Genomic DNA, 25,000 nt, shown 5'->3' on the forward strand with positions numbered 1-25,000 from the left:
CTGTGCATGTCAGACAGACTCCAAGCTTCACACTAATGTTTACTGGCTGTGAGGATGGCTAGCTGCTAACTCCTTTACTCAGCCGGAGACCAGGAGTTTACTGCCGTTTGGCTGTGAGGATGGCTAGCTGCTAACTCCTTTACTCAGCCGGAGACCAGGAGTTTACTGCTGTTTGGCTGTGAGGATGGCTAGCTGCTAACTCCTTTACTCAGCCGGAGACCAGGAGTTTACTGCTGTTTGGCTGTGAGGATGGCTAGCTGCTAACTCCTTTACTCAGCCAGAGACCAGGAGTTTACTGCTGTTTGGCTGTGAGGATGGCTAGCTGCTAACTCCTTTACTCAGCTGCAGACCAGGAGCACCAGCATCACAGACAGTAAGTAATTTATTCTGTCTGTGCCTCTATCTGGTCAACTCTGCTCTGAGATTTACATGTCTGGATTACTTTTTCATCTGACCCATGGTCATCCATAGGCCAGATGGTGTGTGGTGCTGTAGAGTTGAAGTGGTCTGTTGTGGTTCTGTAGAGTTGAAGTGGTCAGTTGTGATGCTGTATGTGGTTGTAGTGGTCAGTTGTGGTGCTGTATGGGATTGTAGTGGTCAGTTGTGGTGCTGTATGGGATTGTTGTAGTCAGTTGTGGTGCTGTATGGGATTGTAGTGGTACGTTGTGGTGCTGTAGGGTGGTAGTGGTCAGTTGTGGTGCTGTATGTGGTTGTAGTGGTACGTTGTGGTGCTGTATGTGGTTGTTGTAGTCAGTTGTGGTGCTGTATGTGGTTGTTGTGGTACGTTGTGGTGCTGTATGGGATTGTAGTGGTCAGTTGTGGTGCTATATGTGGTTGTAGTGGTCAGTTGTGGTGCTGTATGTGGTTGTAGTGGTCAGTTGTGGTGCTGTAGAGTTGAAGTGGTCTGTTGTGGTGCTGTATGTGGTTGTAGTGGTCTGTTGTGGTGCTGTATGTGGTTGTAGTGGTCAGTTGTGGTGCTGTAGAGTTGAAGTGGTCTGTTGTGGTGCTGTATGTTGTTGTAGTGGTCAGTTGTGGTGCTGTATGTGGTGGTAGTAGTCTGTTGTGGTGCTGTATGTTGTTGTAGTGGTCAGTTGTGGTGCTGTATGTGGTTGTAGTGGTCCGTTGTGGTGCTGTATGTGGTTGTAGTGGTCAGTTGTGGTGCTGTATGTGGTTGTAGTGGTCAGTTGTGGTGCTGTATGTGGTTGTAGTGGTCAGTTGTGGTGCTGTATGTGGTGGTAGTGGTCAGTTGTGGTGCTGTATGTGGTTGTAGTGGTCAGTTGTGGTGCTGTATGTGGTGGTAGTGGTCAGTTGTGGTGCTGTATGTGGTTGTAGTGGTCAGTTGTGGTGCTGTATGTGGTTGTAGTGGTCAGTTGTGGTGCTGTATGTGGTTGTAGTGGTCAGTTGTGGTGCTGTATGTGGTTGTAGTGGTCAGTTGTGGTGCTGTAGTTTGTAGAAGCTTTTTGTTTTCCAGAGGCATACCGTATTTGAAGTTGTGTAAGTATTTGGGCTATGTGGGGATGACTAAAAGCTGACTTTACCCAACCGTATGTAGTTTCATCACTGGTGCTCTACAGTGAGTTGGCTTCCCATTTGACATCCCAATGCTGACTGCCCTGGTGTGATGAGAGAGCACGTCCTGTGTGTAGATGCTCCTGTGTGTAGATGCTCCTGTGTGTAGATGCTCCTGTGTGCAGACACTCCTGTGTGTAGATGCTCCTGTGTGTAGACACTCCTGTGTGTAGACGCTCCTGTGTGTAGATGCTCCTGTGTGTAGATGCTCCTGTGGGCAGACACTCCTGTGTGTAGATGCTCCTGTGGGCAGACACTTCTGTGTGTAGACACTCCTGTGTGTAGACGCACCTGTGTGTACACACTCCTGTGTGTAGATGCTCCTGTGTGTAGATGCTCCTGTGTGTAGACACTCCTGTGTGTAGACGCTCCTGTGTGTAGATGCTCCTGTGTGTAGATGCTCCTGTGGGCAGACACTCCTGTGTGTAGATGCTCCTGTGGGCAGACACTTCTGTGTGTAGACACTCCTGTGTGTAGACGCTCCTGTGTGTACACACTCCTGTGTGTAGATGCTCCTGTGTGTAGATGCTCCTGTGTGTAGATGCTCCTGTGTGTAGATGCTCCTGTGTGTAGACACTCCTGTGTGTAGACGCTCCTGTGTGTAGATGCTCCTGTGTGTAGATGCTCCTGTGGGCAGACACTCCTGTGTGTAGATGCTCCTGTGGGCAGACACTTCTGTGTGTAGACACTCCTGTGTGTAGACACTCCTGTGTGTAGACGCTCCTGTGTGTACACACTCCTGTGTGTAGACGCTCCTGTGTGTAGACGCTCCTGTGTGTAGATGCTCCTGTGTGTAGATGCTCCTGTGTGTAGATGCTCCTGTCTGTAGACACTCCTGTGTGTAGACGCTCCTGTGTGTAGACGCTCATGTGTGTAGACGCTCCTGTGTGTAGACGCTCCTGTGTGTAGATGCTCCTGTGTGTAGATGCTCCTGTGTGTAGATGCTCCTGTGTGTAGATGCTCCTGTGTGCAGACACTCCTGTGTGTAGACGCTCCTGCGTGTAGATGCTCCTGTGTGCAGACACTCCTGTGTGTCTGGATTTGAATTTGTATTAATTATGGATCCCCATTAGCTGTTGTCAAAGCAGCAGCTACTCTTCCTGGGGTCCAAACACACCAAAGCATCCATATTATATAGAAAACAACAGATAAAACAGACATTTGACTGCCCTCTCCACCTCCCTACACTATCCTACCCTAACACAGAGGAACATATGACTGCCCTCTCTACCTCCCTACACTATCCGACCCTAACACAGAGGAACATATGACTGACCTCTCTACCTCCCTACACTATCCTACCCTAACACAAAGGAACATATGACTGACCTCTCTACCTCCCTACACTATCCTACCCTAACACAGTCTTATTACTGCCCTCTCCACCTCCCTACACTATCCTACCCTAACACAGAGGAACATATGACTGATCTCTCTACCTCCCTACACTATCCTACCCTAACACAGTCGTATTACTGCCCTCTCCACCTCCCTACACTATCCTACCCTAACACAGAGGAACACATGACTGCCCTCTCTACCTGCCTACACTATCCTACCCTAACACAGAGTCATACGACTGCCCTCTCTACCTCCCTACACTATCCTACCCTAACACAGAGGAACACATGACTGCCCTCTCCACCTCCCTACACTATCCTACCCTAACACAGTCGTATTACTGCCCTCTCCACCTCCCTACACTATCCTACCCTAACACAGAGGAACACATGACTGCCCTCTCCACCTCCCTACACTATCCTACCCTAACACAGTCTTATTACTGCCCTCTCTACCTCCCTACACTATCCTACCCTAACACAGAGTCATACGACTGCCCTCTCTACCTCCCTACACTATCCTACCCTAACACAGAGGAACATATGACTGCCCTCTCTACCTCCCTACACTATCCTACCCTAACACAGAGTCATATGGATCTGCACTGTCTGTAACTCACACAAAGTTCCAAAGGCTGAGCCTAATATAGTACCACACCACTACCACGTTAGCTACAGTACCACACCACCTCATCAGCTGCTACCACGTTAGCTACAGTACCACACCACCTCATCAGCTGCTACCACGTTAGCTACAGTACCACACCACCTCATCAGCTGCTACCACGTTAGCTACAGTACCACACCACCTCATCAGCTGCTACCACGTTAGCTACAGTACCACACCACCTCATCAGCTGCTACCACGTTAGCTACAGTACCACACCACCTCATCAGCTGCTACCACGTTAGCTACATTACCACACCACCTCATCAGCTGCTACTACGTTAGCTACAGTACCACACCACCTCATCAGCTGCTTCCACGTTAGCTACAGTACCACCCCACCTCATCAGCTGCTACCACATTAGCTACAGTACCACACCACCTCATCAGCTGCTACCACGTTAGCTACAGTACCGCACCACCTCATCAGCTGCTACCACGTTAGCTACAGTACCACACCACCTCATCAGCTACTACCACGTTAGCTACAGTAGCACACCACCTCATCAGCTGCTACCACGTTAGCTACATTACCACACCACCTCATCAGCTGCTACTACGTTAGCTACAGTACCACACCACCTCATCAGCTGCTTCCACGTTAGCTACAGTACCACCCCACCTCATCAGCTGCTACCACATTAGCTACAGTACCACACCACCTCATCAGCTGCTACCACGTTAGCTACAGTACCGCACCACCTCATCAGCTGCTACCACGTTAGCTACAGTACCACACCACCTCATCAGCTGCTACCACGTTAGCTACAGTACCACAAAACCTCATTGGCTGCTACCACGTTAGCTACAGTACCACAACACCACGTCAGCTGCTACCATGTTAGCTACAATACCACAAAACCTCATTGGCTGCTACCACGTTAGCTACAGTACCACACCACCTCATCAGCTGCTACCATGTTATAAACAGTACCACACCACCTCATCAGCTGCTACCACATTATCGGCAGTACTACAACACCTCATCAGCTGCTACCACGTTAGCTACAGTACCACACCACCTCATCAGCTGCTACCATGTTATAAACAGTACCACACCACCTCATCAGCTGCTACCACATTATCGGCAGTACTACAACACCTCATCAGCTGCTACCACGTTAGCTACAGTACCACACCACCTCATCAGCTGCTACCACGTTAGCTACAGTACCACACCACCTCATCAGCTGCTACCACGTTAGCTACAGTACCACACCACCTCATCAGCTGCTACCACGTTAGCTACAGTACCACACCACCTCATCAGCTGCTACCACGTTAGCTACAGTACCACACCACCTCATCAGCTGCTACCACGTTAGCTACATTACCACACCACCTCATCAGCTACTACCACGTTAGCTACAGTAGCACACCACCTCATCAGCTGCTACCACGTTAGCTACATTACCACACCACCTCATCAGCTGCTACTACGTTAGCTACAGTACCACACCACCTCATCAGCTGCTTCCACGTTAGCTACAGTACCACCCCACCTCATCAGCTGCTACCACATTAGCTACAGTACCACACCACCTCATCAGCTGCTACCACGTTAGCTACAGTACCGCACCACCTCATCAGCTGCTACCACGTTAGCTACAGTACCACACCACCTCATCAGCTGCTACCACGTTAGCTACAGTACCACAAAACCTCATTGGCTGCTACCACGTTAGCTACAGTACCACAACACCACGTCAGCTGCTACCATGTTAGCTACAATACCACAAAACCTCATTGGCTGCTACCACGTTAGCTACAGTACCACACCACCTCATCAGCTGCTACCATGTTATAAACAGTACCACACCACCTCATCAGCTGCTACCACATTATCGGCAGTACTACAACACCTCATCAGCTGCTACCACGTTAGCTACAGTACCACACCACCTCATCAGCTGCTACCATGTTATAAACAGTACCACACCACCTCATCAGCTGCTACCACATTATCGGCAGTACTACAACACCTCATCAGCTGCTACCACGTTAGCTACAGTACCACACCAAGTGAAATCACTACAACACTTAACAAAGAGCTCCAGTCAGTTTTAGAATGGATGGAAAGGAATAAGTTAGTCCTAAATATATATTTTTTAATAAATAACTGAAAGCATTGTATTTGGGACAAATCATTCATTCATGGCAATCTCTCCTGGCTCAAAGTAGAGGAGAGATTAACTTCATCACTACTTGTTTTTGTGAGAAGTATTGACATGTTGAATGCACTGAGCTGTCTGTTTAAACTACTAGCACACAGCTCAGACACCCATTCATACCCCACAAGACAAGCCACCAGAGTTTCACAGTCCCCAAGTCCAGAACAGACTATTGGAGGTACACAGTACTACATAGAGCCATGACAACATGGAACTCTATTCCACAGCAGGTAACTGGTGCAGGCAGTAAAATTAGATTTGGGACTGTGAAGAGACACACACAGGCACAGACACGCGCATACACGCACACATGATACCATATGCACTGTACACACACGCACACATGATACCATATGCACTGTACACACACGCACACATGATACCATATGCACTGTACGTGGGTTTTGTATTGAAGATATACAGTGCTTTTGATATTCAGAACCCTTGACTTTTTCATATTTTATTACGTACAGCCTTATTTTCCGAAATGGATTCAATAGTTTTTCCCCCTCATCAATCGACACACATTACCCCATAATGACAAAACACAACGTTTTTTTTATTATTTTTTGCTAATTTATAAAACAAAAATTAAAAAACGGAAATATCACATTTACATAAGTATTCAGACCCTTTACTCAGTAAAAATTAAAAACGGAAATATCACATTTACATAAGTATTCAGACCCTTTACTCAGTAAAAATTACAAACGGAAATATCACATTTACATAAGTATTCAGACCCTTTACTCAGTAAAAATTAAAAATGGAAATATCACATTTACATAAGTATTCAGACCCTTTACTCAGTTCTTTTTTTGAAGAACCTTTGGCAGCAATTACAGCCTTGAGTCTTCTTGGGTAAGACAAGCTTGGCACACCTGTATTTGGGGAGTTTCTCCCATTCTTCTCTGCAGTTCCTCTCAAGCACTGTCAGGTTGGATGAGGAGAGTTGCTGCACAGCCATTTTCAGATCTCTCTTTCAGCTCCAGGAAGAGTCTTGGTGGTTCCAAACTTCTTCAATTTAAGAATGATGGAGGCCACTGTGTTCTTGGGGACCTGCAATGCTGCAGAAATGTTTTGGTGCCCTTCCCCAGATCTGTGCCTCGACAGAATCCTGTCTTGGAGCTCTACGGACAATTCCTTCGACCTCATGGCTTGGTTTTTGCTCTGACATGCACTGTCAACTGTGGGACCTTATATAAACAACTAGTTTACCAGGAACTAGTTGGGATCCATAATAAATGTCAGGAAGAGTAGCTGCTTCCTTGCTGGGAACTAGTGGGGATCAATAATAAATCCCAGTGAGAGTAGCTGCTTCCTTTCCTGGAACTAATGGGGATCCATAATAAATCCCAGGAAGAGGAGCTGCTTCCTTGCCAGGAACTAGTGGGGATCCATAATAAATCCCAGGAAGAGTAGCTGCTTCCTTGCCAGGAACTAGTGGGGAACAATAATAAATCACAGGAAGAGTAGCTGCTTCCTTGCCAGGAACTAGTGGGGATCCATAATAAATCCCAGGAAGAGTAGCTGCTTTCTTGCCAGAAACTAGTGGGGGTCCATGATAAATCCCAGGAAGAGTAGCTGCTTCCTTGCCAGAAACTAGTGGGGGTCCATGATAAATCCCAGGAAGAGTAGCTGCTTCCTTGCCAGGAAAGGAACTAGTGGGGGTCCATGATAAATCCCAGGAAGAGTAGCTGCTTCCTTGCCAGGAACTAGTGGGGATCCATAATAAATCCCAGGAAGAGTAGCTGCTTCCTTGCCAGGAACTAGTGGGGATCCATAATAAATCCCAGGAAGAGTAGCTGCTTCCTTGCCAGGAACTAGTGGGGATCCATAATAAATCCCAGGAAGAGTAGCTGCTTCCTTGCCAGGAACTAGTGGGGATCCATAATAAATCCCAGGAAGAGTAGCTGCTTCCTTGCCAGGAACTAGTGGGGATCCATAATGAATTGAAATTCAAACAGCAGCGTTATCAAGAACATGCTTGAAGTTTTCACTTTGTTAAGTTGTTGAGAACCTAACTTTTAAAGATCCTGAATCCTTTTTCATCTCAATTTAAAATCATTTCTGGGTTGCAATTATTTACCTGTGATTGTTTTCAATTAAAATTGTCGAAAATAAACAAATATAACCGTTAATTAACATAAACACATTTAGCATCTCCTGGCTTCCACACATGCAGTGTAAGCGATCTCGTCCTCCTCTTCCGAGGAGGAGTAGCGAGAAGGATCGGAGGACCAAAACGCAGCGTGGTAAGTGTCCATAATTTAATGAAGCAAAATGAACACTGAACAAAAACAATAAACAACAAACGAACAGTCCCGTGAGGTGAATGACAAACAATAAACAGGAAATAAACACTCACGAAACCCAGGTGGAAAACGGCTACCTAAGTATGATTCTCAATCAGAGACAACTAACGACACCTGCCTCTGATTGAGAACCATACGAGGCCGAACACAAAAAACAACATAGACTGCCCACCCCAACTCACGTCCTGGCCATATTAAAACAAAGACAAAACACAAAAATACGGTCACCGTAACAGCCCTGGTCTGAACTCCATCCCACCACAACAGCCCTGGTCTGAACTCCATCCCACCACAACAGCCCTGGTCTGAACTCCATCCCACCACAACAGCCCTGGTCTGAACTCCATCCCACCACAACAGCCCTGGTCTGAACTCCATCCTACCACAACAGCCCTGGTCTGAACTCCATCCCACCGCAACAGCCCTGGTCTGAACTCCATCCCACCGCAACAGCCCTGGTCTGAACTCCATCCCACCACAACAGCCCTGGTCTGAACTCCATCCCACCACAACAGCCCTGGTCTGAACTCCATCCCACCACAACAGCCCTGGTCTGAACTCCTTCCCACCACAACAGCCCTGGTCTGAACTCCATCCCACCAAACAGCCCTGGTCTGAACTCCATCCCACCAAAACAGCCCTGGTCTGAACTCCATCCCACCAAACAGCCCTGGTCTGAACTCCATCCCACCACAACAGCCCTGGTCTGAACTCCATCCCACCGCAACAGCCCTGGTCTGAACTCCATCCCACCGCAACAGCCCTGGTCTGAACTCCATCCCACCACAACAGCCCTGGTCTGAACTCCATCCCACCACAACAGCCCTGGTCTGAACTCCATCCCACCACAACAGCCCTGGTCTGAACTCCATCCCACCACAACAGCCCTGGTCTGAACTCCATCCCACCACAACAGCCCTGGTCTGAACTCCATCCCACCAAAACAGCCCTGGTCTGAACTCCATCCCACCACAACAGCCCTGGTCTGAACTCCATGCCACCACAACAGCCCTGGTCTGAACTCCATCCCACCACAACAGCCCTGGTCTGAACTCCATCCCACCGCAACAGCCCTGGTCTGAACTCCATCCCACCACAACAGCCCTGGTCTGAACTCCATCCCACCAAAACAGCCCTGGTCTGAACTCCATCCCACCACAACAGCCCTGGTCTGAACTCCATCCCACCACAACAGCCCTGGTCTGAACTCCATCCCACCACAACAGCCCTGGTCTGAACTCCATCCCACCAAACAGCCCTGGTCTGAACTCCATCCCACCACAACAGGCAGAAATGTCATGCAGCTCTTACATTTCATTATCATCATTTATACAATTTCACAGTATTATTCCAACTTTATAGTTTGGAAATATAAAATATCAGACAAATCACATTCTGCACTGGGTCTTTAAGTACTTATTATTATTTAACAAGGCAAGTCAGTTAAGAACAAATTATTATTCACAATGATGGCCTAGGAACAGTGGGTTAACTGCCTTGTTCAGTGGCAGAACAGCAGATTTTTACCTTGTCAGCTCAGGGATTTGATCTACCGACCTTTCAGTTACTGGCCCAATGCTCTAACCACTAGGCTACCTGTCGCCCCAGGTATTTAAAACCCTTCATGGCTTATCTCATTATTCTAGTTGTCAGGGTCATTGAGATGAAAGAGGATGTTCTCATCTCCTCCTCCGTTTGTCTTGTCTGTCCATTGGTCTTCTGGCAGTGAGTGTGTGTATGTGTGTGTGTGTGTGTGTGTGTGTGTGTGTGTGTGTGTGTGTGTGTGTGTGTGTGTGTGTGTGTGTGTGTGTGTGTGTGTGTGTGTGTGTGTGTGTGTGTGTGCGTGTGTGTGTGTCATCAGTGTAATAATCAGTCAGTTATCTTAGTCTAGCCCACTGGAGTGGAGGGAGGCAGGGATGGACGCTGGGAGACATGGATGAAGGGATGGATGGAGGGAGAGATGGATGGATGGATGGAGGGAGGGAGGGAGGGATGGATGGAGGGAGAGATCGATGGATAGAGGGAGGGATGGATAGAGGGAGGGATGGATAGAGGGAGGGATGGACGGATGGAGGGAGGGATGGATAGAGGGAGAGATGGATGGATGGAGGGAGAGATGGATAGAGGGAGAGATGGATGGAGGGAGGGAGGGATGGATGGATAGAGGGAGAGATGGATGGAGATGGACAGATGGACGGCAGCAGGCCATAGATGGATAGAGTGGGTGTGAAGGTGTGAGCCAGTCACTTCATCAGGAAAGAAGGGAGGAAGGGAGGGAATCAACAAATAGATGAGAGGAGAGCAGGAGTTCGCTAGCTGGCTATATTTTAACCCTCATTTTGCATCAGAATCAAAGATGCTAAATAGCTGTAATAATATACAGTACGTTGTCTTTGGTCCCAAGATGGCTGATGTACTGCCCATTTACTTGGCTAATCAAACACCGCCTTTACTAGAGGATCTGCTGCCACACTATGAAGCAGTCCTATTATTTGTGGATGGAAAGATGGCGTGATGATATGTGTACAATGAGCTACCTGAGTTGATATGTAGGCTATAGACTGATCTACCTGAGTTGATATATAGGCTATAGACGGATCTACCTGAGTTGATATGTTGGCTATAGACTGATCTACCTGAGTTGATATGTAGTCTATAGACTGATCTACCTGAGTTGATATGTAGTCTATAGACTGATCTACCTGAGTTGATATGTAGTCTATAGACTGATCTACCTGAGTTGATATGTAGGCTATAGACTGATCTACCTGAGGATGAAATGGTTCTATATTGTGAGACACATTCATGCAGACGTGTGGCTCATGTCTCCTCCCAGAGATCTTGTATACTTTTGATATGTACAGCAGATCACATGACAAGAGGGAGACATGTGCACACCTAGATGGGTTTATAAGTGTGATGAGCACAGGTGGCATCCTGAAACTGTCACATGGTGTGGGGTTCAGCCAAGCCTTCATCACTGACCCTGCTGGACGGGCTCTGATTTAGAACTTTAACATTGGACCGGCCATGAGTCCCAAATGGCTCCCTATTCCCTACATAGTGCACTACTTTCTACCAGAGCCCTAAGGGTGCACCCTATTCCCTACATTGTGCACTCCTTTCTACCAGAGCCCCGATCAAAAGTAGTGCACTATAAAGGGAATTAGGGTGCCATTTGGAAAACAAACTTGTTCTCTTCTGCTCCTAGCACCTCTCTACCTCCACACAACCTGCCAACAACCCTGTGGACTTGATGTGTGCATAATTTTTTCTGGCCATTGTCCTGTGTTAATAATAGGCAGAGATAGAGAGACAGATGAAGAGAACTTCACACCATTGGCAGGAGTCTCTCTCTCTTTCTCTCTCCCTCCCTCTCTTTATTTATTTCTCTCTCTCTCTCTCTCTCTCTCTCTCTCTCTCTCTCTCTCTCTCTCTCTCTCTCTCTCTCTCTTTCTTTCTCTCTCTCTTTCTCTCTCTCTCTCTCTTTCTCTCTCTCTCTTTTTCTCTCTTTCTCTTTCTTTCTCTCTCTCTCTCTTTCTCTTTCGCTCTCTCTCTCTCTCCCTCTTTCTTACTCTCTTTCACTATCTATCTCTCTCTTTCTCCCTCCCTCTCTTTCTCTCTCTCTCTCTCTCTTTATCTCTCTCTCTCTCTCTCTCTCGCTCTCTCTTTCTCTCTCTCTCTCTCTCTTTCTCTCTCTCTCTTTTTCTCTCTTTCTCTTTCTCTCTCTCTCTCTTTCTCTTTCTCTTTCTCTCTCTCTCTCTCTCCCTCTTTCTTACTCTCTTTCACTATCTATCTGTCTCTTTCTCCCTCCCTCTCTTTCTCTCTATCTCTCTCTCTCTCTCTCTCTCTCTCTCTCTCTCTCTCTCTCTCTTTCTCTCTCTTTGACCCGGGTATTGACCCCCAAAAGTGTCTCTGTTTCTGGGTATTGACCTCCGAAAGTGTCTCTGGTTCTGGGTATTGACCCCCACAGGGAATTGAACCCCATGTGAACCTACCAGACAAGCTAAATGCCATTTATGCTCACTGAACCATGCATGAGAGCACCAGCTGTTCCGGACGCCTTTAAACAGGTCAACATTCACAAAACCGTGCGGCCAGACATATTACCAGGACTTGTACTCAAAGCATGACCGGACCAACTGGCAAGTGCCTTCACTGACATTTTCAACCTCTCCCTGACCGAGTTTGTAATGCCTGTAATATCAACATGTTTCAAGCAGACCACCATATTCCCTGTGCCCAAGTAAGTAAAGGTAACCTGCCTAAATGACTACAGCCCCGTAGCACTCACATTAGTAGCCATGAAGGCCTTTGAAAGGCTGGTCATGGCTCACATCAACACCTTCATGCCGGAAACCCTAGACCCACTCCAATTTACATACCGCCCAAACAGATCCACAGATGATGCCATTTCTACTGCACTCCACACTGCTCTCTCCCACCTGTACAAAAGGAACACCTATGTGAGAATGTTGTTCTTTGACTACAGCTCAGCGTTCAACACCATAGTGCCCACAAAACTCATCACTAAGGACCCCGCTTATCCTCAACCCTGGGGCCCCTCAGGGGTGTGTGCTGATCACTAACAACGATGAGACAGCCTATAGGGAGGAGGTTAGAGACCTGTCAGTGTGGTGCCAGGACAACAACCTCTCCCTCAATGTGATCAAGACAAAGGAGCTGATTGTGGACTACAGGAAAAGGAGGGCCGAACAGGCCCCCATTAACATCGACAGGGCTGTAGTGGAGTGGGTCGAGAGTTTCAAGTACCTTGATGTCCACATCACCAACAAACTATCATGGTCCAAACACACCACGACAGTTGTGAAGAGGGCACGACAACACATTTTACCCCTCAGGAGACTGAAAAGATTTAGCATGGGTCTCCAGATCCTCTAATTGTTCTACAGCTGCACCATCGAAAGCATCCTGACCGGTTGCATCACCGCCTGGTATGGCAACTGCTTGACATCTGACCATAAGGCGCTACAGAGGGTAGTGCGTACGGCCCAGCACATCACTGGGGCCAAGTTTTCTGACATCCAGGACCTCTATACCAGGCGGTGTCAGAGGAAGGCCCTAAAAATTGTCAAAGACAAGTCACCCAAGTCTTGTCTTCTCTTGAGAGCCATGTCTGCCTACGGCGACCTTTCTCAATAGCAAGGCTATGCTCACTGAGTCTGTACATAGCCAAAGCTTTCCTTAAGTTTGGGTCAGTCACAGTGGTCAGGTATTCTGCCACTGTGTACTCTCTGTTTAGGGCCAAATAGCATTCTAGTTGGCTCAGTTTTTTTTGTTAGTTCTTTCCAATGTGTCAAGTAATTATCTTTTTGTTTTCTCATGATTTGGTTGGGTCTAATTGTGTTGCTGTCCTGGGGCTCTGTGGGGTGTGTTTGTGTTTGTGAACAGAGCCACAGGACCAGCTTGCTTAGGGGACTCTTCTCTAGGTTCATCTCTCAGTAGGTGATGGCTTTGTTATGGAAGGTTTTGGAATTTCTTCCTTTTAGGTGGTTCTAGAATGAAATGCTCTTTTCTGGATTTTGATAATTAACGGGTATCGGCCTAATTCTGCTATGCATGCATTATTTGGTGTTTTATGTTGTACACAGGAGGGATATTTTTGCAGAATTCTGCATGCTGAGTCTCAATTTGGTGTTGAACCCATTTTGTGAGTTCTTGGTTGGTGAGCGGACCCCAGACCTCACCTAACAATAAAGGGCAATGGGTTCAATAACTGATTCAAGTATTTTTAGCCAGATACTAATTGGTATTTGAAATGTTATGTTCCTTTTGATGGCATAGAATGCCCTTCTTGCCTTGTCTCTTTCTCTCGCTCTCACTGAGTTTATAATGAGGATACATTGATGGAAATATGACTTGTCTGACCTTTCCTTAGTTGGCTCAGCCAGATACACTGAGCTACATTAGCAATGCAGTCTACTGAATATAATATATTAACATCACACTGTGGTCATTTAGGGAACACTTTTAGGGTTGCACATTTTGGGGAATGTTCAAGGGGGGAAACTTTTCGTGTGAATTTAAGGGAATATATGGGAATTAACAGGAATATATGGGAATTAACGGGAATATATGGGAATTAACGGGAATATATGGGAATTAACGGGAATATGTGGGAATTAACGGGAATATATGGGAATTAACGGGAATATATGGGAATTAATGGGAATATATGGGAATTAACGGGAATATATGGGAATTAACGGAAATATATACACATTAATATTAATACCATTGAAATGTAGATGTTTTTTGCATTGGATATATTTACCATATCATATGGAGACTGAAACATAATCATTTTACCTCATCATAAGTAGACATCATTACACATTATTAAATCCTTCCTAAAGAAATATTAAAATACTATTTTGTTACGAATTTAATTTTAATTAAATGAGTTGACTCTTCACATGGGATGATTTCACTGAACAACAAAAGAAAGAGAATATTGAATGATCCCCAATGATCCATCGCATCTCCCAAAAACGTTTTCAACATACACCTGTAAAATGATTGTCTAGAAACTAACGCTTTGGTTGTCTTCCTCTCCGGCTTCCATGTCTTCTCCCTGGACCTCCTCAATGTCCACCTCTTGAACATCAGACTCTGAGGCCTCATCTTCTATATCACTTTCCAACCTTGTTGAGGATGGCTCGTTGTCAGGCTCAAAAAGCCTCAAATTTGCCCGGATGGCCACCAATTTTTCAACCCTTGTATTGGTCAGCCTGTTGCATGCTTTGGTGTGTGTGTTCCCAAACAAGGACCAGTTGCGCTCTGAGGCGGCTGATGTTGGTGGGATTTGGAGGATGATTGAGGCAACAGGGGAAAGAGGCTCAGATCCACAAAGTTCCTTCCACATATGTTGGCACGACTGCCTTATTGCATCTCCATCCCAGTGTACTTCGCCAGACTGCCAAGAACCTTGTCCTCATCCAGGCCAAGGTGGCGAGACACGGAAGTGATGACACCATAGGCCTTGTTGATCTCTGCACCAGACAGGATGCTCTTGCCAGCGTTCTTGGGGCCCGACATGTATGTTGTGGCCTGTTTGGGCTTCAGGCAGAAGTCTTCACGCTTTTTGATGTATTTCAGAACTGCAGTTTCCTCTGCTTGGAGCAACAGTGAAGTGGGCAGGGCAGTACAGATTTCTTCTCTTACATCTGCAAGCAGAGTCTAATCATCAGACAGGATGGCATTGTCTCCCTCAATCCGTGCAATGGCTACTGCTATAGGTTTCAGGCTGCTTACCACTCTCTTCCAAAATGCATCATCCAGGAGGATCCTCTTGATGGGGCTGTCCATATTGGCAGACTGTGATATGGCCATTTATTGGAGAAGCTCCTTCCCCTCCAGGAGACGTGTTGCTGGGCAGCTTCAATGTGGTGCTCTTATTCTTCTCACTTTGCTTGGTGAGGTAGATAGCTGCTATAACTTGATTACCCTTCACATACCTAACAATTTCCTTGGCTCTCTTGTAGAGGGTATCCATTGTTTTCAGTCCCACGGTGTCCTTGAGGATCAGATTCAAGGCATGAGCAGCACAGCCAATGGGTGTGATGTGAGGGTAGGACTCCACTTTAGACCAAGCAGCCTTCATGTTCGCAGCATTGTCTGTCACCAGTGCAAAATCCTTCTGTGGTCCTAGGTCATTGATGACTGCCTTCAGCTCATCTGCAATGTCGAGACCGGTGTGTCTGTTGTCCCTTGTGTCTGTGCTCTTGTAGAATACTGGTTGAAGGGGTGGAGATGTAGTTAATTATTCCATGCCCACAAACATTCGTCCACCCATCAGAGATTATTGCAATACAGCCTGCATTCTCTATGATTTTATTGACCCTCACTTGAACTCTGCTGAACTCTGCATCCAGCAAATGAGTAGATAAGCATTTCTTCGTCAATTCTTCATTCGTATTCCAATATTGAGGCCAAATATGCTATTTTTAATGAGTAGATAAAGCATGTCTGGTTGGAGGGGTGTTTGCTGGGCGAAGAATATTCAGAAATCTCCTCCAATACACATTGCCTGTGAGCATCAACTAACAGAAATTGTTAACAAGTTAGAAATGATTTAAACACACTTTGCAGTAGGCTACTATTTACTAGTTAACAATACATCATGTATGCCATATAAAATATATTCACCCCACCCAGTATTGTAATCAAAACTTACCAGAAAGCATGTAGTCCTTGGCTCAGACAGTGTAGTAGTGTGGGCTCAATAGCATCTCATTTGTGAGTAAGATCTTGAGATTCATCTGTACAGGTGATGGAAGAATGCACTGTGCGTGCAGAGGGTTGCAATTCTATTGAATTGGGGATAGTTTAACCACAATGTGCCACAAGACCTCGAACTAGAAGAAAAAGAAACGCACACCTATTAAGACGAGGTGCTGGCTAGCGGAGTAGAACACCTGTTAAGACGAGGTGCTGGCTAGCGGAGTAGAACACCTATTAAGACGAGGTGCTGGCTAGCGGAGTAGAACACCTATTAAGACGAGGTGCTGGCTAGCGGAGTAGAACACCTATTAAGACGAGGTGCTGGCTAGCGGAGTAGAACACCTATTAAGACGAGGTGCTGGCTAGCGGAGTAGAACACCTATTAAGACGAGGTGCTGGCTAGCGGAGTAGAACACCTATTTAGACGAGGTGCTGGCTAGCTGAGTAGAACACCTATTAAGACGAGGTGCTGGCTAGCGGAGTAGAACACCTATTAAGACGAGGTGCTGGCTAGCGGAGTAGAACACCTATTAAGACGAGGTGCTGGCTAGCGGAGTAGAACACCTATTAAGACGAGGTGCTGGCTAGCGGAGTAGAACACCTATTAAGACGAGGTGCTGGCTAGCGGAGTAGAACACCTATTTAGACGAGGTGCTGGCTAGCGGAGTAGAACACCTATTAAGACGAGGTGCTGGCTAGCGGAGTAGAACACCTATTAAGACGAGGTGCTGGCTAGCGGAGTAGAACACCTATTTAGGTGAGGTGCTGCCTAGCAGAGTAGAACACCTATTAAGACAAGGTGCTGGCTAGCGGAGTAGAACACCTATTAAGACGAGGTGCTGGCTAGCGGAGTAGAACACCTATTAAGACGAGGTGCTGGCTAGCGGAGTAGAACACCTGTTAAGACGAGGTGCTGGCTAGCGGAGTAGAACACCTATTAAGACGAGGTGCTGGCTAGCGGAGTAGAACACCTATTTAGACGAGGTGCTGGCTAGCGGAGTAGAACACCTATTTAGACGAGGTGCTGGCTAGCGGAGTAGAACACCTATTAAGATGAGGTGCTGGCTAGCGGAGTAGAACACCTATTAAGACGAGGTGCTGGCTAGCGGAGTAGAACACCTATTTAGGTGAGGTGCTGGCTAGCGGAGTAGAACACCTATTTAGGCGAGGTGCTGGCTAGCGGAGTAGAAAACTTGAAAATAAAAGAGAGCCGCACATTCTAGGAGCTCAGATGCAAAAATTGAATTACCAACGTTTCGACAGCCAAGCTGTCTTCATCAGGGTATAATCACCAACACTGCGGGATGACCTCGAATTGCCTTATGTGTATTACTTGTATCATGTGTTCACTTGTTATAAGCTAACTTTTTTTGTTGAATTTAAGCAAAATTCCCCCAAAATCCCTGGGCTTAACTTCATACTATGCATTCGGGCCCTAAACTTCTGGAAATGTAATGGAAAGTTTATGACCCTTTGCAACCCTATTAACCCCACACTGGGACCATTTAGGGAACACTTTATATAATAACCTGTGTGGTCCTCTATCTCTCTCAATCTCTAATTCTCCGTCTCTCTCTCTCTCTCTCTCTTTCCATGGCTTGTTTTTAATCTCTATCTATATCTTATTTTATCTCTATCCCTAACACCATTCCTACTATACCACTGTACCGTACAATGTATTCCTGCCGTACCACTGTACCGTACAATGTATTCCTGTCGTACCACTGTACCGTACAATGTATTCCTGCCGTACCACTGTACCGTACAATGTATTCCTGCCATACCACTGTACCATACAATGTATTCCTGCCATACCACTGTACCATACAATGTATTCCTGCCATACCACTGTACCATACAATGTATTCCTGCCATACCACTGTACCGTACAATGTATTCCTGTCGTACCACTGTACCGTACAATGTATTCCTGTCGTACCACTGTACCGTACAATGTATTCCTGCCATACCACTGTACCGTACAATGTATTCCTGCCGTACCACTGTACCGTACAATGTATTCCTGCCGTACCACTGTACCATACAATGTATTCCTGCCATACCACTGTACCGTACAATGTATTCCTGCCGTACCACTGTACCGTACAATGTATTCCTGCCATACCACTGTACCGTACAATGTATTCCTGTCGTACCACTGTACCGTACAATGTATTCCTGTCGTACCACTGTACCGTACAATGTATTCCTGTCATACCACTGTACCGTACAATGTATTCCTGCCGTACCACTGTACCATACAATGTATTCCTGCCATACCACTGTACCGTACAATGTATTCCTGCCGTACCACTGTACCATACAATGTATTCCTGTCATACCACTGTACCGTACAATGTATTCCTGCTGTACCACTGTACCGTACAATGTATTCCTGCCATACCACTGTACCATACAATGTATTCCTGCCATACCACTGTACCGTACAATGTATTCCTGCCATACCACTGTACCATACAATGTATTCCTGCCATACCACTGTACCGTACAATGTATTCCTGCCATACCACTGTACCATACAATGTATTCCTGCCATACCACTGTACCGTACAATGTATTCCTGCCATACCACTGTACCATACAATGTATTCCTGCCATACCACTGTACCGTACAATGTATTCCTGTCGTACCACTGTACCGTACAATGTATTCCTGCCGTACCACTGTACCATACAATGTATTCCTGTCATACCACTGTACCGTACAATGTATTCCTGCTGTACCACTGTACCGTACAATGTATTCCTGCCATACCACTGTACTGTACAATGTATTCCTGCAATACCACTGTACCATACAATGTATTCCTGTCGTACCACTGTACCGTACAATGTATTCCTGCTGTACCACTGTACCGTACAATGTATTCCTGTCGTACCACTGTACCGTACAATGTATTCCTGCCATACCACTGTACCGTACAATGTATTCCTGTCATACCACTGTACCGTACAATGTATTCCTGCCATACCACTGTACCATACAATGTATTCCTGCCATACCACTGTACCGTACAATGTATTCCTGTCGTACCACTGTACCATACAATGTATTCCTGCTGTACCACTGTACCGTACAATGTATTCCTGCCATACCACTGTACCGTACAATGTATTCCTGCCATACCACTGTACCGTACAATGTATTCCTGCCATACCACTGTACCATACAATGTATTCCTGTCGTACCACTGTACCATACAATGTATTCCTGTCGTACCACTGTACCGTACAATGTATTCCTGCCATACCACTGTACCGTACAATGTATTCCTGCCATACCACTGTACCATACAATGTATTCCTGCCATACCACTGTACCGTACAATGTATTCCTGCCGTACCACTGTACCATACAATGCATTCCTGCCATACCACTGTACCGTACAATGTATTCCTGCCGTACCACTGTACCATACAATGTATTCCTGCCATACCACTGTACCATACAATGTATTCCTGCCATACCACTGTACCATACAATGTATTCCTGCCATACCACTGTACCGTACAATGTATTCCTGCCGTACCACTGTACCATACAATGTGTTCCTGCCGTACCACTGTACCGTACAATGTATTCCTGCCATACCACTGTACCGTACAATGTATTCCTGCCATACCACTGTACCGTACAATGTATTCCTGCCGTACCACTGTACCGTACAATGTATTCCTGCCATACCACTGTACCATACAATGTATTCCTGCTGTACCACTGTACCGTACAATGTATTCCTGTCATACCACTGTACCGTACAATGTATTCCTGCCATACCACTGTACCGTACAATGTATTCCTGCCGTACCACTGTACCGTACAATGTATTCCTGCCGTACCACTGTACCATACAATGTATTCCTGTCATACCACTGTACCATACAATGTATTCCTGCCATACCACTGTACCATACAATGTATTCCTGCTGTACCACTGTACCGTACAATGTATTCCTGCCATACCACTGTACCATACAATGTATTCCTGCCATACCACTGTACCGTACAATGTATTCCTCTTGATCTTCTACTTACTCCTCCCAGTGGATCAGAGGGCCCATTGCTGCTCCAGTACTGTTGACTGACTCTTCTACCAGTAAAGATGTGATAATGTCTTTGAGTAGGGCCTCCTTCTACCAGTAAAGATGTTATATTGTCTTTGAGTTGCTCATTAAAGTTGTGATAGGTTATTGCCTGTTAGAGGCCCCAGGGGGCAGACTTGGTGACTTGGAGACCGCGGGCAGAGGCCAGTCTGATGAAATGAAAGTTTGCATTTCCTGCAACAACAAAATGATGAAGATACAGCATCTGTATGTAAGGGATCAGCGGTAATACATACCTCTTTAAGCCAGACACTACATTATCTCAGTATAATGGATGCTTTCTACATTTGTAAAGTACAAAAAAAAAGGTAATTAATTGTGGTCCCTGAGTGAAAGGCTGTTTTGAATGGGCTGAGTGGAGAAATAGACAACTGTACAGAATTTGTTTAAATTCCAATGCTTTTGACATCCCTTTCCAGGGACTAGGTTGGCTCGGGAGGGCTTCAGTTTGGATCAAGGCTGTGTTATGATCTGATTGTTAAGTCATGTCCGACAGGGACTGTACGTTGATTTTGGCCCAATGTAAACGTTGTGCTGACATGCTCTGACTTACTCAGACGTTTTCAGTGAACGTGAAATTGGTCTGTGAAGAGATGGACATGTTATTCTGGGCAGATCAGATAGCGAGTGAAGGACGAGTAGAAATAGAAGTGTCTGTCGTCAAGTGAAACATCCCTGCATTGGTTTTGTAAAGACTTCCACAGTCTATGGCGAGATCTTCTGTAGTGTACTGTGGAGCTAAGTTATCTCACTTTGCTTATAAACTATGAACCTATGATGTACATCATCTTTGTTTTCTTATTGACTTGTGTAAATATTTACTGTACCTTCAGTCCCACACACATTTTGGCCATAGAGCAAACTGTATCGTAGCCTGTTTACACGGGATATTAAATATGACATCTTTCTCTCTCTCTCTCTCTCTCTCTCTCTCTCTCCTTTCTCTCTCTCTCTCTCTCTCTCTCTATCTCTATCTCTATCTCTCTCCTACCTCTCTCTCTCTCTCTCTCTCTCTCTCCCTCTCTCTCTCTCTCTCTCTCTCTCTCCTACCTCTCCTATCTTGCTCTCCTCTCTCTCTCCTCCCTCTCCCTTTCTCTCTCTCCCCCCCCCTCTCCCTCCCTCCCCCTCTCTCTCTCTCTCTCTCTCGCTTTGTGTCTCTCTCTCCCTCCCTCTCTCTCTCTCTTCATTCTCTCTCCTCTCTCTCCTCTCTCTCCCATCTCTCTCTCTCTCTCTCTCCCTCTCTCTCTCTCTCTCTCCTACCTCTCTCTCCTATCTTGCTCTCCTCTATCTCTCCTCTCTCTCCCTCCCTCTCTCCCCACCCTCTCTCCCCTCCCTCTCTCCCTCCCTCTCTCTCCTTTCTCTCTCTCTTCCCCCCTCTCTCTCTCTCTCCCTCCCTCCCTCTCTCTCTCTCTCTCTCTGTGTCTCTCTCTCCCTCCCTCTCTCTCTCTCTCCATTCTCTCTCCTCTATCTCCTCTCTCTCCACTCTCTCTCTCTCTCTCTCTCTCTCTCTCTCTCTCTCTCTCTCTCTATCCCTCTCTCTCTCTCTCTCTCTCTCTCTCTCTCTCCTCTCTCTCTCTCTCTCTCTCTCTCTCTCTCTCTATCTCCTCTCTCTCTCCCCTCTCTCTCCTCTCTCTCCTCTCTCTCTCCCCTCCCTCTTTTCCCTCCCTCTCTCCCCCCCTCTCTCTCTACTTTCTCTCTCTCCCTCCCTCTCTCTCTCTTCTCTCTCTCTCTCTCCTCTCTCTCTCCCCTCCCTCCTACAGAAACACAAGGTGGACTTGTTCTACAAGCTGCGTCACGTGATGAACGAGCTGTTTGACCTTCGGAGACAGATGTTGTCTGGTCACCTGACACAGGACCAGGTCAAAGACGTCAAGAGACACATCACCATCCGCCTGGACTGGGGCAACGAGTAAGTTACCTTACCATTCAGCCTCACCTTAGAATAAAATAGATAACTTTCTTTTCCATCCAAACAAGTACACGAACACAAGGCTGGGAGCAGCACCAACAGACCAGTTACATCAATCGTAGGAGATAAATGCTATCTTCTACAGTACGGCAGTGAGTAGTGCCTGAATCTTCTACAGTACGGCAGTGAGTAGTGCCTGAATCTTCTACAGTACGGCAGTGAGTAGTGCCTGAATCTTCTACAGTACGGCAGTGAGTAGTGCCTGAATCTTCTACAGTACGGCAGTGAGTAGTGCCTGAATCTTCTACAGTACGGCAGTGAGTAGTGCCTGAATCTTCTACAGTACGGCAGTGAGTAGTGCCTGAATCTTCTACAGTACGGCAGTGAGTAGTGCCTGAATCTTCTACAGTACGGCAGTGAGTAGTGCCTGAATCTTCTACAGTACGGCAGTGAGTAGTGCCTGAATCTTCTACAGTACGGCAGTGAGTAGTGCCTGAATCTTCTACAGTACGGCAGTGAGTAGTGCCTGAATCTTCTACAGTACGGCAGTGAGTAGTGCCTGAATGGTACCTGGGACCAGAGACTAGCAGCTTCAAACAACTGAGCCATCAAACCACTCCCTCCTTAAGCTTGTCTTATCTGGCCCTCAACACTTAGACCTGAGTCAACAGCTCACCTCGTTATATTAGTCGTGTCTGGGTGTCTGAGTATAAACGACCATGGCATTAGTGGAGTCAGAGACGGCACCATATTATGTTCAGCTGTCAGCCAGCCAGTTAGTCATCCCGGTAGTCAGCCAGCCAGTCATTCAGGTAGTCAGCCAGCAAGCCAGTCAGTCATCCAGGTAGTCAGCCAGCCAGTCATTCAGGTAGTCAGCCAGCAAGCCAGTCAGTCATCCAGGTAGTCAGCCAGCCAGTCAGTCAGTCATCCAGGTAGTCAGCCAGCCAGTCAGTCAGTCATCCAGGTAGTCAGCCAGCCATTCATCCAGGTAGTCAGCCAGCCAGTCAGTCAGTCATCCAGGTAGTCAGCCAGTCAGTCAGTCAGTCATCCAGGTAGTCAGCCAGTCAGTCAGTAATCCAGGTAGTCAGCCAGTCAGTCAGTCATCCAGGTAGTCAGCCAGCCATTCATCCAGGTAGTCAGCCAGCCAGTCAGTCAGTCATCCAGGTAGTCAGCCAGTCATCCAGCCAGTCAGCCAGCCAGTCAGTCAGTCAGCCAGCCAGTCATTCAGTCAGTCAGGCAGCCAGTCAGTCAGTCCTCCAGTCTTCCAGTCATCCAGCCAGTCAGTCAGTCATCCAGTCAGCCAGCCATGCAGCCATCCAGCCAGTCTTCCAGTCAGCCAGCCAGTCAGTCATCCAGTCAGTCATCCAGCCAGTCTTCCAGTCAGCCAGCCAGTCAGTCATCCAGTCAGTCATCCAGCCAGTCATCCAGTCAGTCAGTCAGCCAGTCAGTCAGCCAGTCAGTCATCCAGCCTTCCAGTCATCCAGGTAGTCAGCCAGTCAGTCAGTAATCCAGGTAGTCAGCCAGCAAGTCAATCAGTCATCTAAGGTAGTAAGCCAGTCAGTCAGTCATCCAGTCAGTCAGTTAGTCAGCCAGTCATCCAGCTTATCATCCAGTCAGTCATCCAGCCAGTCAGTCAATCAGTCAGACAGTTAGTCAGTCAGTCATCCAGCTTGTCATCCAGTCAGTCAGCCAGTCAGTCAAACAGTTAGTTAGCCATCCAGTCAGTCAGTCATCCAGCCAGTCAGTCAAACAGTTAGTCAGCCATCCAGTCAGTCAGTTATCCAGTCAGCCAGCCAGTCATCCAGTCAGTCATCCAGCCAGTCAGTCATCCAGGTAGTCAGCCAGCCAGTCATCCAGGTAGTCAGCCAGCCAGTCAGTCAGTCATCCAGGTAGTCAGCCAGTCAGTCAGTCATCCAGGTAGTCAGCCAGCAAGCAAGTCAGTCAGTCATCCAGGTAGTCAGCCAGTCATCCAGCCAGTCAGCCAGCCTGTCAGTCAGTCAGCCAGCCAGTCAGTCAGTCAGGCAGCCAGTCAGTCAGTCCTCCAGTCTTCCAGTCATCCAGCCAGTCAGTCAGTCATCCAGTCTTCCAGTCATCCAGTCTTCCAGTCATCCAGCCAGTCTTCCAGCCAGCCAGTCAGTCAGCCAGTCAGTCAGTCATCCAGCCTTCCAGTCATCCAGGTAGTCAGCCAGTCAGTCAGTAATCCAGGTAGTCAGCCAGCAAGTCAATCAGTCATCTAAGGTAGTAAGCCAGTCAGTCAGTCATCCAGTCAGTCAGTTAGTCAGCCAGTCATCCAGCTTGTCATCCAGTCAGTCATCCAGCCAGTCAGTCATTCAGTCAGCCAGTTAGTCAGTCAGTCATCCAGCTTGTCATCCAGTCAGTCAGCCAGTCAGTCAAACAGTTAGTCAGCCATCCAGTCAGTCAGTCATCCAGTCAGTCATCCAGCCAGTTGACAGTCAGTTATCCAGTCATCCAGTCAGTCATCCAGCCAGTCAGTCAGCCAGCCAGTCATCCAGTCAATCATCCAGTCCTCCAGCCAGCCAGTCATCCAGTCAGTCATCCAGCCAGTTAGTCAGTCATCCAGTCAATCATCCAGTCCTCCAGCCAGTCAGTCATCCAGTCAACCAGTTAGTCAGTCATTCAGCCAGTCGAAAGGCGGTTAT

At 47.0% G+C, this 25,000-nt stretch overlaps 1 protein-coding gene across 7 annotated transcripts in view; it reads left to right on the top strand.

Annotated features, from left to right (window-relative positions):
• dock3 (dedicator of cytokinesis 3) overlaps positions 1-25,000 on the top strand; it is a 410,366-nt gene that overhangs the window by 240,396 nt on the left and 144,970 nt on the right. For all 7 annotated transcript variants that reach the window (XM_036984224.1, XM_036984227.1, XM_036984223.1 and 4 more), the window contains exon 6: positions 22,192-22,340. In XM_036984224.1, coding sequence (XP_036840119.1) covers positions 22,192-22,340 — 149 coding nt within the window. The remainder of the gene's footprint in view (positions 1-22,191; positions 22,341-25,000) is intronic.

Source organism: Oncorhynchus mykiss, chromosome 7 (assembly GCF_013265735.2).
Source record: "Oncorhynchus mykiss isolate Arlee chromosome 7, USDA_OmykA_1.1, whole genome shotgun sequence".
In the NCBI taxonomy this organism is placed as follows: domain Eukaryota; kingdom Metazoa; phylum Chordata; class Actinopteri; order Salmoniformes; family Salmonidae; genus Oncorhynchus; species Oncorhynchus mykiss.